Source organism: Medicago sativa, chromosome 6, assembly GCF_051527215.1.
Source record: "Medicago sativa cultivar Bolivia chromosome 6, Bolivia_mono, whole genome shotgun sequence".
NCBI lineage: Eukaryota > Viridiplantae > Streptophyta > Magnoliopsida > Fabales > Fabaceae > Medicago > Medicago sativa.
The window spans coordinates 13,527,785-13,540,675 of NC_140754.1; the positions used below are offsets into that span (position 1 = coordinate 13,527,785).

At 33.6% G+C, this 12,891-nt stretch overlaps 1 protein-coding gene across 1 annotated transcript; it reads right to left on the reverse strand.

Moving 5' to 3' along the window:
* Positions 1-5,299: 5,299 nt before the first annotated feature.
* LOC146913008 (uncharacterized) lies at positions 5,300-9,417 on the reverse strand. Its single transcript, XM_085720845.1, has 2 exons — positions 7,728-9,417; positions 5,300-5,433 (listed from the first exon to the last, which is right to left on the reverse strand). Exons 1-2 carry the CDS (start codon positions 9,415-9,417, stop codon positions 5,300-5,302), a joined length of 1,824 nt encoding a protein of 607 aa, XP_085576971.1.
* Positions 9,418-12,891: the final 3,474 nt, after the last annotated feature.

Consider the following 12,891-nt stretch of genomic DNA (forward strand, 5'->3'; position numbering starts at 1 on the left):
GAGAGAGGTCAAAGTAGTAATCTTTTTGGAGAAAGCTCGCAACCCATTAGAAGGAAAGGTTGGATTATTGGAGATATTGAGCGATGTGATATTTAATGGGAAACGAGAGATTTCGCAGAGAAGCTTGTTGAGGTCACAGTTGGAGTGCGTGATACTGAGGGAGTTGAGGTGTGTGAACCTTTCCAAGAGGCGACCAATGAAAGGGAGTGTTTCATCCAAGATCCTAAGTGAGAATCGGAGACGGTTGGTAACGGAGTGGAACTGTTTGGAGACGAGGGATATAGAATTTAAATAGTACGGACTGTAACCTTTGATGATGAGGAATCTGAAGACAATTTCCCAACAATCATCAGGTAAATATAAACATGTTTCTTGTTGAACCAACTGTTGTGAAGATTTGAAAGAAGTTCTGATCTTTCTCCTTTTCAGTGGATTTCGGAAGAGTTTCAATGATGTTAAAGATTTTCTTTTCCTTTTCATTGGCAGGGAATGGTTTGAGCGCCGCCGACAACGTTGGGAAAGGAAATAGAAGCTATGAGAAATCATGCTGCACTGGTTTTGTGTGTTTTAGGGTTTCGAATGAGAACAGAACGAAGGGTAATTTGCTTCTTTTTTTTTTATATAAAATTAAATAGTAATATATATGGATATTAGTCAATGGGCTTTGTTGGTTGACTCAATTTCCTGAGAGTAGAAGACTTGTCCAACCCGATCTAAACAACTACTATAGTGGCTAAAAATTGACCTATTTAACAAGTAGTGTGTTTCGGAGTTCGGACCCCACCTTACAAATTTCAATCCGTTGGTCCTCGTGAGCATAGCTCAGTTGGTATGGACAATGGATAAAATATGCAAGGTCCGGGGTTCAAAGCCCGGCCACCACCAAAAAAAAAAAATTCAATGCGTTGGCCAGCTCACGAAGACTTAAAATAATTTAATTAAAATTTAAAAAATTAAAATTATGGTTTGTTATGTTATGTTATTTTTGGATTTTATTTTGTTCCTCTTAGTTTTTCTTTTCATTTTGATCTCATATGTTCGAAGTATTATACAATTTGATTCATAAGTTTTTTTTGGTTTCGATTAAGTTACTTAAATTACAATTATTCATATGTCAGAATGCTCTTCGGGGACGACTGACATTATCTAAGGGTGACTAACCTTATATGGCGTGTGATCTGGTTGCTAAGTTAGGCCAATTATGGAAAACAACAAGTAAATGGAAATTGGTATCACTTGGCAGGGGATACTGTGATTTTCATTTTGAGTTTACTGAGGATTTATCGTGTCCTTTCACTCTAAAGTGTGAAGCAAGAGTACTGAAGTGAAAGTATGTGGATAGTTAGTGGTGTTGGTAAGTGTTATGAGAAGCTGGATTTTGATGAGTGTGTTTTTATTCAAATATTGAAGCAAACTGGAACTTATGTTGTGAAGCTTTAAATAACTTTCCTTGGTGTAATCACTGACAGTATTCTGAAACAACACCCTGAGATTGTGAGGCCACATGAAGTCCAGAGCAAAAGGGTGTGTCTTTGACTTTTGACTATAGGTTGTGTGTCGAACCACATGTTCCAAATATTGTTTTAAAGGTTTGTATTTCTTGTTTCCAAGAACAATGATTTCCTATGCCCTTGTCATATTGTGCAAACAAGGGGGAGATGTTTGTGTTATGAGTAATTACTATGATGTTTGTTGTGCTGGAGATGCATAGGTTATGTCTTATTACTTATGACCTTCATGTTATATTGCTGGAGCATGGTTATGGTTTGTTTTTGTTCCGAGATGTTACAGTATTGTCGATGAAAGCTCGTGTGTATTCTTTTCGTCTATGGTGTGATGTTGAAATGTGTAGCAGATTTCTGGGTGCGTTCCACTTATCTTTGCTCTGCATATGTTCTATGGATATTTGTGCACTTATGGGCTTATGGTTTGTAATAACCTAGTACCCCTAACTATATATTGCTACTACTGTTATTTTGGTTTTATGATCCTGATGTATGCATGAAAAATGTTTTGTCAAAGTTACGGCTAAAAAGGGGGAGTAGACTTGTGTGTTTTAAATTAACGTCTATTATGTGATAGTTTATTTCTCTCTACTTGTGGAGTTTATTTCTCCTGATGTTTCATCTCTGTGAGGATGGGTTTATCTTTTCTGCTGCGCATGCATCTGATGTTCCTGGAAATGCTCCATTTTTATTGTGCGTTATTTTTGAAGATGTTCTTTTGAAGTAATGATGAAGTTTTCTTTTGTTACTACCTCCGTCCCTATATATCAGACCCTTTTGCCAAAATCACGGGAATTAAGATAGTGGATAATTGTATTAAAATTGTTTGTAATCACTATTGTTTTTACAATTTTCAAACATGTTATTTTCATGTTGATTGAAGAAAAAGATGTATAATCAATAGGGGCATGTATGTAAAGATATAATTAATGCAGTTGGAAATAACAAAGGGGTATTATAAAAAGGGACAATTTTTTTTTTCTTTTCAAAAGGGTCTTATAATTAGGGACGGAGGTAGTACTTTCTTTCAAGATGAGTTTTCTTATGTTCTTATTTATCTGTGTAAGTTTATTGGTTTATTCAAGATGTGTTATGCAAAGGTTGTTTTAGCCAAAAAAATTCAAAGGGGGAGATTGTTAGATTTGTAGTTTTTGTTGGCCACATTTTGTTAAAACAAGATGTTGAACCAGATGTCCTGACATGTTGGTATGACATCATAGCGTTCCCTGTTTTGCATTCTTGGAAGATTTGTTTTATTCGTGAGATTACTGAAGATTTGTTTAAAGATATGATTCATGAAGATTGTGCTTGAAGAAACGTATGTTGCCATATATTTGAATTGTATTTCCAAAATAGATTTGGTAAAAATATATTTTGAGAAGATTGCTACAGAAAATATAAAAGATTTGTTTCAATTATATTTTTGTGGTTCAACGAGATTGTTGCTGAAAATATATTAATGGACAACAAGTATATTTTCTTATAATGTGATGAAAATATATTTATGGAAGGAATATTTGATGCAAATATATTTATGAAAAATATATTTTGCTTCTAGAAGATTGTAGCTGAAAATATAATTATTGTCAGCTGGAATTATTTAGCCCATGTGAAGAAAAGCCCATTCAAAACCATGGCTATATAAAGGAAGACTCAAACCCTTGCGGTGCCATTTACTTTCTGAAATTTCCTTTAAATTTGTTAATTGTGCTGACAAGATGTCTTGACATTACATTCCACATTCCTGGTGTGTTGACATCGTGGTCGACATCTCTTTACTGCGTGCCAGAATTTCATATATAAAGTAAAAAATTTACACTATAAAAGAAATTTATTTTGCTCTTACTTAACATAATTATTTGTCATTTATATTATATACTTTTTAACCAAAAGGAATAATATATAGGGCCGTTCTTTGGGGTGGAAAGAGCTCAACCGAGCTGGGCCTCCTAAAGTGATGGGCCTCAAGAAAAAAAATTATTGCTCAATATCCCCACCCCCACTCAAAAAAGAAAAATAAACATGTTTCATGTTTCAATTTCTAAGTTAAAAAACACGTCTTTTGTTAAAAATAATTGCTAATTTTGATTTTGGTGGGTAATAATCATTATACAAGTGTTATTTTCAATTTAAATAGAAGATTAATCTTTTAATAAAATTGTGCGTTTTTTTATTTGGGGCCTATTTTTACTATGAGAGCCGAGCCTCCAGTTTCATAAGGATGGCCCTATATATATATATATATATATATATATATATATATATAGAGAGAGAGAGAGAGAGAGAGAGAGAGAGAGAGAGAGAGAGAGAGAGAGAGAGAGAGAGAATTAAGTATAATAAGAAAAACTGACAGACATGTAAATTCCGCGTACAAATAAATAATGGGCAATGAGTTTACAAAGACAAATGTAGTTAAACAACAATTTAGCATAGTTAAGTCGGACGTTTTTCCTCAAGAGAGAATGAAAAAAACAATTGAATATCTTTCACGAGGAATGATCAAGTAACATAATGAGAAATAATTGGATATTTTAGATTCAAATCAGAATAACTCTTATAATAATTTTAGGGAAATAATATGAAAGTCATCTTTAAGAAGAGGGTCGAACTTGGTTAGTTAAAATGGAGGACCAGAAGTGGAAAAATGTTTATTACTTAAAATGAACTTAAAATCTTTATTGTGATTTACATTGTCTTAAATCATTGTCATAGTTATCGTTTAGAGCACAAATCCAATAAGTCACTTTGTTTTTAAACACGCTTTCGCTAAAACTCGATAAATTTTGTAAAACGCTATTCATCCTCCTCTAGCGCACATTCTATCTTGCCATATAGACCAAGACTTTTAGGGTATTTAGATACTAAAAGTTGAGGGTCTTTTATGGCAATTAGATAGTAAAGGTTGAGGGGCTCTTGGGAGAGAGTTGGTGCCTTTTACTAAGAAATAGAAGTACTTTGCCTTTTACTTCTAACAATATATGGACTGTCTATATTACTTGCTAATCTTACTTTCGGTCATGTCTAATGGTCGAGCCAATTAATGTGATGAACTCCTATAAACTTAAAAACTTCAAAATGCGTATTTTAAAGTAAAAGAAACAAATAATTCTCTCATGGAGAAGCTGTCGTAAGATAGAATCTATTTTAACTTGGATCTAATCTAAGGTCGATACATTTCATCAAATTCGTTAGCAAATAAAGCATAGGTAACCCCAATCATCAGAATAAATAATAACATTTATTCTCCAGATCAATTGGAAAACTTCACTTTAATCCAATAAGTCAGACTTTTTGCTCCAACAATTATTACAAAACAATGAATGAGAAAGTGAACAAAATAAATAAATTTTTTAGGTGCTTGATCGAGCTTTGAAATCTTCTAGTTCTAGCTGTTTGTTTAGTTCTAGCTGGCAAAAATATGCATCAACATCATTGTTCACACACAATGTAAACTGCATAGTGATATAAATCAATGAAGCATCAATTCAACACTTGCATAGACCAAGATGCAAACAAGCATAAAATAACACTAATACTCAATCAGAACCGGTGCACTAGATGAAACTCTAAGCAGAGCACTATTGATGACAACAACCAACTTAATCCTCTTCCAAGTAATCGCGTTCCAAATTTATTTGAACTGAATATAGACAAAACAAGATACTTCGGTTATGAGTTCTTAATATAAACAAAACAACAGACTGGTTAGTAAATGAGCCTTTGTAAGTTGACAATTTTAAAAAAAAATTATTTCTTAGACAAGAAAATATTAAAACAAGGAGAACTTACAGTGTTCATATCAATTTCAGAACATTAGAAAAGTAGGCATTCATGGCGAGTTCCCTAATTTCATCACTTATAGAAGAACTTCCCGATACAATCTGTCTCAGTTGTTTGCAGTTTTCTACAACATCTTTCACTCCTTTCACTGTGACCCAGTAACACTCTATCAGTGATAGTTCAAAAGCCCAGGACAACTCTTTGAGATTGCATAGAGTGTTTCATCATCATCATCATCATAAACTTCTGTATATGACAAGCTCAACACCTCTAGCTTGGGAACTACAAAGTTCATTTTAAATAGGTCCACAAGTGGGCATCCGGTTAAGTACAAATGTGTAATCTTATAACATCTCCTTAAAATGTGACAAAGACCTTCAGATGTCCAATTTCTGCACCAACTAAAATCAAGCAGCTCCAAATTGGGGAAATCAAGCAGCTCCATTATGGTCTGTTATGTTATTTTTAGATTTTATTTTGTTACTTAAATAACAATTATTTCCATGTTTTGATCTCTTAGTGGCGAACATTAGACACCATGATTATTTTTGTTGTTTATAATCCCTGTTTGTTTATGTGCCCTTCCTGTTAATTACTCAATGTAATAAGATGTTCAATTGTTTTCATTGTTAATTTTGGTAAATGGATTCTGTTTGGTCTCTTTTTTGTTTTTTGAACGAATGTTTCTTACATTGTTGGATTTAGTTTTAGAAAAATAATAGTAATAATGTGTACATTTCAAAATTTACAATTTACAATACTTCATTTAGTATTTGGTTTCTACCTCAAACTTTCTAGTTAGACTGAATCATTGTCGGCAATTGCGGATCGCGCAAAATAGCGGTTAGTTCAAATTCCACCTAACAATTAATAGTGATATAACTCCACTATATAACTTGTTATACAATATTTTCAACTAAATAATGTATTGCGGCTCAATTGTAATTTGTTTGAATTCCGCTATGCAAAAGCACTATAGCAAGACTGAATATGTCGATGAAAAACGAATTTATGAGAAGATAATATTTCCTAAAGCAATTTTGGAGCTTGAGAAAGTACAATGTGTCTATATCTATTTGTTTCCATTGCTTACTATGGAGTTTCTTTTGAGATTCAGATTATGGTTTTCAAACAACCTAGCTTATATGCATTAGAAAAGTACGTTAGAAAATGAGCATATACAAATATTTAAGCAAACAGGCCAAACACCCCATAACTTAAATAGTGACTACTAGAACACTTCTTTTGTTGGGTTTATGAAGCCCGAAAATTAATGCGAAGAAATTCTATTTTAATCCTAGAAGAAAGAACCCTCTTAATATATCCATTTTCTCCTTTTTTTTTGTTCTTCTCTTTCTTACATATTTCGGATGCAAACTTAATGCCAAGGAATTCTAATGTTCAAGTGTAGGTAATCTAAAACACAGTTGTTGCTATGTATATGTATAGGATTGTTAAAGTTAAGTTAAGTTTCATAGCGAGAGCCATATAACTAATGTCAAAGTTAAGTTAGGTGGTTGGAAGCAAATAACTAGTTATGCATAGGATTGTTAAAAAAATACCAAAAAAACTGAACTTTGATTGATAGTTTATAAATTGAACCAATTCCGTTTGGTTCAGATTAGTTAATGAACCATCTGTCACAGTAGCAACCCAAAAACATAACACTGAGCCTGCAATCGACTAGCTATACATCATAGCATGAGCCGTATAACTAATGTCAAAGTTAATTTCAAAGTTAAATTATGTGGTTGGAAGCACTAGGCCTGACATTTGAGCAATTGTGTAGTTATACATACGAATGTTAAAAAAATAGCAAAAAATCATATATTAAAAAAACCAAAATTTGATTGATATTTCTTAAATTGCAAGGGATTGAAAAAACCAGTAAAGTAGCACAGCAGGAGCAACGTGGAAACGTAATACTACAGAAGTAGCCACATACAAATAAAAGAAACACATATACTCTGCGGCACAAGAAAAAGACAGTCCCGATACCAAAACATAACAGTAGCAAACAGTCCAACCCAAAAGCAATAAGAATAACTGCTGCACAAGAAAAAGGCCAATCAGAACCAGAAAACTTCCTCCAGCTGCACTGCAGAGTGATCACCGAAGCACCCAAAAACATCCCTTCCAAAACGAAGGCAGATATCAAAACTCGCAAACACCAGAAACAATCTGCTAAAAACAGATCAAAATCAATTTAGAATTTGTTTTAAAATTTGATACAGATGAAAATAAGATGTCCCATAATTGACATAATGAAACTACTTTTCTAACTAACATAATTGTGAATTATACTTTGAAAGTTTTCAACGAAGGAAATTCATTTGTCTGAAAACAAAAACAACTCACTGTGTTCAAACTTCAGCATAGTAATTAAGGAATACTAGCAAAGAAGGCATCCACGACGCGAGATGAGGTCCCTATTTTTGTCACTTAAAGGAAAATCCCCCAAATTAATCTCTCTCAGCTGTGTGCAGTTTTCAACCACATGTGTCACTCCCTTGTTTGTGACATCATTGCAATTTTCAAGTGATAATTGCAAAAGCCCACAACAATTCTTTGAGATGACATACAATGTTTCATCATCAACCTTCGTATCTGACAAGTCCAACACCTCCAGCATGGGAACTACAAAGTTCATTCCAAGTAGCTTCACTTTTTCACAATAGGCTAAGTACAAATGCCTAATCTTGCAACATCTTCTTAATACTTGACAAATCCCTCTAGATATACGATTACAAGAATATAAATCAAGCACCTCTAAATTGGGGAAAATGGAAGCAAACATTATAATATTTGCATCACTTAACCATGAATTTTCAGCCAAATAGAGAGACTTTAATTGAGGATGTACACCAAAATACTCCAAAGAATCATTATTTACTACACTACCCCCAATGTTTTCCATTCTGATCTCACCAAGTAAAGGACAGTTCCTAGCAAGTGCAAACAAAGCTGATTCTGTGATCTTGCTACAATTACTAAGGTTTACGGACACCAAATCACCAAGAAAAGAAGACAATTTGACAACATGTTGATCATTCAGAAACCTGTTATCTTCAAGATCCAAATGTTGGAAACCTTGATGACACTTGGATAACAAACAAAAGAGTCCACCATAATTATTGCCAAAACAAATGTTAAGGTCAAGTCTTGTCAAAGGAAGACGTTTCCTTGCAAAAGTGTAGAGCAACTCATCGGAGATATTCAAAGCAGACAAACCAAGACAAGTCAAACTCTTCAAACTCACCAATGAGTCAATTAAATGCGAAGCAGTGAATTCATCGTGAAGTGATATTGATAACAATAAAGACGTCAATGTTGGTCTCTCACGGAGAGCAGAAGCAATGCCTGCATCGGTTAATGCATAACAACCAAACATATTTACTTCCTGCAGAAGCTTGCAGTTGTTGAACAAGTGGAAAAGCGATTGATTGTTGATGGGAAAGTAAGAAAGATTAACCTTGCGAAGTTTGGAAAGTGCGAGTGAGAGAGCCTGAACCCCATGGACATAGCTATCAGACTTGTCTGCTATAGTGTCCATGAACATTCCAACTTCGCTGAGATCGAGTTCTTCGAGTAAAGGGAAACATTCGGCTATAAGTAACAGATGAGTGGCATTGATATCATAAATGTTGGAACAAGTGAGAGAGGTCAAAATTGTATTATTCTGAGAGAAAGCTCGCAGTCCATTTTTCGGAACTGTGGGTTGATAGGAGATATTGAGTAAAGTGATTTTCAATGATGGGAAACAAGAGATTTGGCAAAGAAGGTCGTCCATGTCATCACCACTGTATCGCGAGAGATTGAGGGAGTTGAGGTTGGTGAACCTTCTGAAGAGGCGATGGAGGAAAGGTTGTGTTTGATTCTGGCGGAGAGTAAGTAAGAATCGGAGGCCGTCGGTGATGGAGAGGAATCGTTTGGATACGGCAGAGAGAGAATTCAAGTTGCGACGGTTGTTGATTTCGTCGCCGTCGTTGATTATGAATCTGAAGACAGTTTCCCAACAATCATCAGGTAAATATAAATATATTGCTGCATCAATAGTAGTTTTGCTTTTTCTTTCAATGGAAGAAACCATTTTTTGGGAAGATTTAACAGAAGAAGTTCTCTTCCTTTTCATATGTGAAATTGTTGTTTCAGCCATTAGAGAGAGTTAGGGTTTTGAGAACACGAAGAAGATTGCGTCACACAGAAATCAGGGTTTTGTGAGCACGTAGTAAAAAAGACTGTAGAAACAATATATTTTATGATAAAAAAATTAGGGTCAAGTGTTTTTACGCTTTTTGCCCTTGAAAATTGAACCGACACCTTATGTTCCTTTTTATATTCCGAGACTATAGAAGAGTTTCTCATCCTTTCAAAATAAAAACATAAGTTCTCTCAAAAAAAAAAAACATTAGTTTATCATCCGCATTGAATATGCCAGGTCGAGCTACACTTTATAGTAATAGATAGAAGTAAGAAATAATATTGTTTACCTTTACTTAAGTAAGTCAGCCTTATAGGTTTAAAAGACTTTTTTTATGGCCTGTAATTTGGCCTTTTTAACTAATTAAACTTCCGAAAGAGTTTAAATCTTCTCTATTTATTGAAAAAGCAACTTGATCTGGCTTGTACTAGACTAGGGCGTAGGCCCTTGTAGTTCGGCTTAGCCTATTCCTATACATATATTCTATAAATATTAGGAAACAAATTACCCATCTAATTCATTGTTTTTTTTGTCAAGTAGCCTAGTGGCTTGAGCTCACACATTTTAAATGTGAAGAAGTGGGGTGTCTGGGGTTCGAACCCCGACCCCTGCATATAGTATGCAATGACCCTGCCAATTGAGCTAAGCTCACATGACAAATAATTCATTGTTTCAAGTGTTATTTCCTGCAAATGTGTCACTTATGAATATGGTTGGAAGATACGGTTCATATATGATACAATTGTTTGTCACTAGTCCATTGTTTTAATATACTAATTATAATTTATTATAAAAATCAAACACGAGACAAATGTAGGTCACTATAGTATTTCTAAAAAAATTCTTTCACAAAAAATAGAATAACTAAATAATTAGTTTTTTTAGTATTTTTTTCACAGAAAAGAGAATAATTATAATAAACTAATTTGTCAGATCTTTTGCAGCTGTTAGGGGATGAAAAGGTGTGTGTTTGTGGGGATTTCAATGTTGTCCGTAATGCGGAGGAAAGAAGGTCGGTTAAGGGTCACAGTTCAGTCCAGGAGTTCCAACATTTTAATTTTTTTTTATCGATGAGAATGGGTTAATAGATTTGCCGCTATGTGGTAGATGGTTCACTTGGTACAAAGGGGATGGCACTTCCATGAGCAGGATAGATCGTTTTCTAATTTCAGAGGAATGGTGTCTTCAATGGCCGAATTGTTTTCAGGTAGCCCTTTTACGGGGGCTCTCTGATCATTGCCCCCTGCAGTTGTCTGTGGATGAGGAAAATAGGGGACCCCGTCCTTCTAGAATGTTGAAATGCTGGCAAGAGATGTCGGGCTATAAACAGTTTGTTCAAGAAAAATGGCAATTGGTTGCATCACTCAATTAACATAAGTGGATTTTTTCTTATTAACTATTGATTTTCTACCAGGCCATCACTCTCTTTGATGTCTTCCATCACTCAAGTCATGAATACTACCAGGCCAACCCAAGTGGATTTTTTCTTATTAACTATTGATTTTCTTATTAACATAATTGGTTGCAGTTTCTTCAACTGTCTATTTTAAAATGAAGTATCATGCCATGAAAAATATGGTCACAATTCTGGATGAAGACATCAAAGTTGCTCGAAGATGTTTTCTCACTGTAAACATAAATCAAAGCTCGGTCGCTGTTCCAAAAACACCTTATATTAGCAAAGAGAAGAAGATTGTTGCAAGCAAAACTGAGGCTAACCTTGTTGAGCTCGACTCAAGGTTCAACAAGATAGAGATGAAAGAGTAGACAAAAAAGGATCTTCTCGACCCAAAAATCTTAAGTCCCATCTGCGATGGCAATTTCGAGCGGGTTCACTTCTGCAAAGATCCATCCAAGAACGTCAAAGTACCAAGTGAAATTACGGTCGTATAGAGGGAGATCAAAAAGAATATTGTGATTAATGAACTGATTAAAAGGAGTAAAATCATCTTGCCTGTTACCGATCGTTCTACTACATCTTTCTTCTAGATATTGAATGTTGTTGAAGTCTCCACAAACACACCAATTGACATTCTTATTATTGAACAACAAACCACTCAACTTCGTCCTTAGCAACAGTAAATTTTAAACTCTTTCTAGTTTCACCCCATATAATCATAGTTACACCCAAATTTATTAAATTTTTTACAATAATACCAAAATTACCCTCTTCTAAATTTCTAATTAAAAACCCTTCATTTACTATCATTCTGAACCCTCACCCCTTTTTCACCCACAAACCACCATAGATATGCAATCAATACATACTAAAATCGTCAATTGAATCAACATCTCTTCCATTGATACGTACTCGATTAATTCAAGTAAGTGAATTTCATAAATTTCTTCGAGTTTCTATTTATCGTTTGCTCTATGATTTATGGATGTTTATAGTTGTTGTTAATTTCACGTTTGTCTATCTACATAGAATTGTTTGATTTAAGTTTACGTAGAAAGGTAACGTAATTTAAGTTTACATATAGGTCTCACATGAATTTAGTTTACGTAAATATTCTAAAAAGGGATAATATACACCTAAACTCTGTTTACTTGGTGTATGTAAACTCAATTTACATAAACTACGTAAACTCAGTTTACGTGGTGTATGTAAACTCAGTTTACATAAACTACATAAACTCAGTTTGCATGAACTAAAACTCAGTCTTAACTTACTTATGTAAATTCAGTTTACATAGTGTATGTAAACTCAGTGTACGTAGTGTATGTAAACTCAGTTTACTTAACTCATGTAAACTGAGTTTACATACACTACGTAAACTGAGTTTACATACACTACGTAAACTAAATTTACGTAAACATAATTAATGTGCAGTGAACATGAATAAATGGTATATTAGTAACTCTGGGGTGTAACTTGGATTATTTGGGGTGTGGATAGTATCTGTCTAAATTTTAATACTTATTTTTTTGTTAGTATAATACAAAGCATTCATCTATTTTTTGAAGAAATATTATTAGTTTAATTCAAAATATATTCCACTACTTCACATGTTCAATCAAATTCCATAACTTTTATTCTGTAATATTATATATATATATATATATATATATATATATATATATATATATATATGATAAAATTTAGATGCATTTTCTTAAGTACATTTCGTATGGCTTTTTACTAAAATTACTTTTATTTTGTATAAGATTCTTTGAGAAGATTATTGATTTGAGGAAATCAAAATTAGTTTAGCTAAGAGCCATGTGAAATAAAACTATATACCGATCTAAAGCACGTAAGAAAATACACATAAATTTTGTTTATATATATATAGTCTAAGAGTGTTTAGATTCAAGACAATTATATACCGATCTAAAAAAAAAATGAAAACCGCACATAACCCATTGTTATGTTGGGTCACGTGAGGATTCTCGGGTACCGCC

Bases quoted from the DNA above. Each gene is read 5' to 3' on its own strand.
- LOC146913008 (XM_085720845.1), bottom strand. From the start codon at position 9,417: ATGAAAAGGAAGAGAACTTCTTCTGTTAAATCTTCCCAAAAAATGGTT. The intron at 5,434-7,727 runs GTGACAAAAATA...ACTGGGTCACAG, and splicing joins TTTGGGGGATTTTCCTTTAA to TGAAAGGAGTGAAAGATGTT.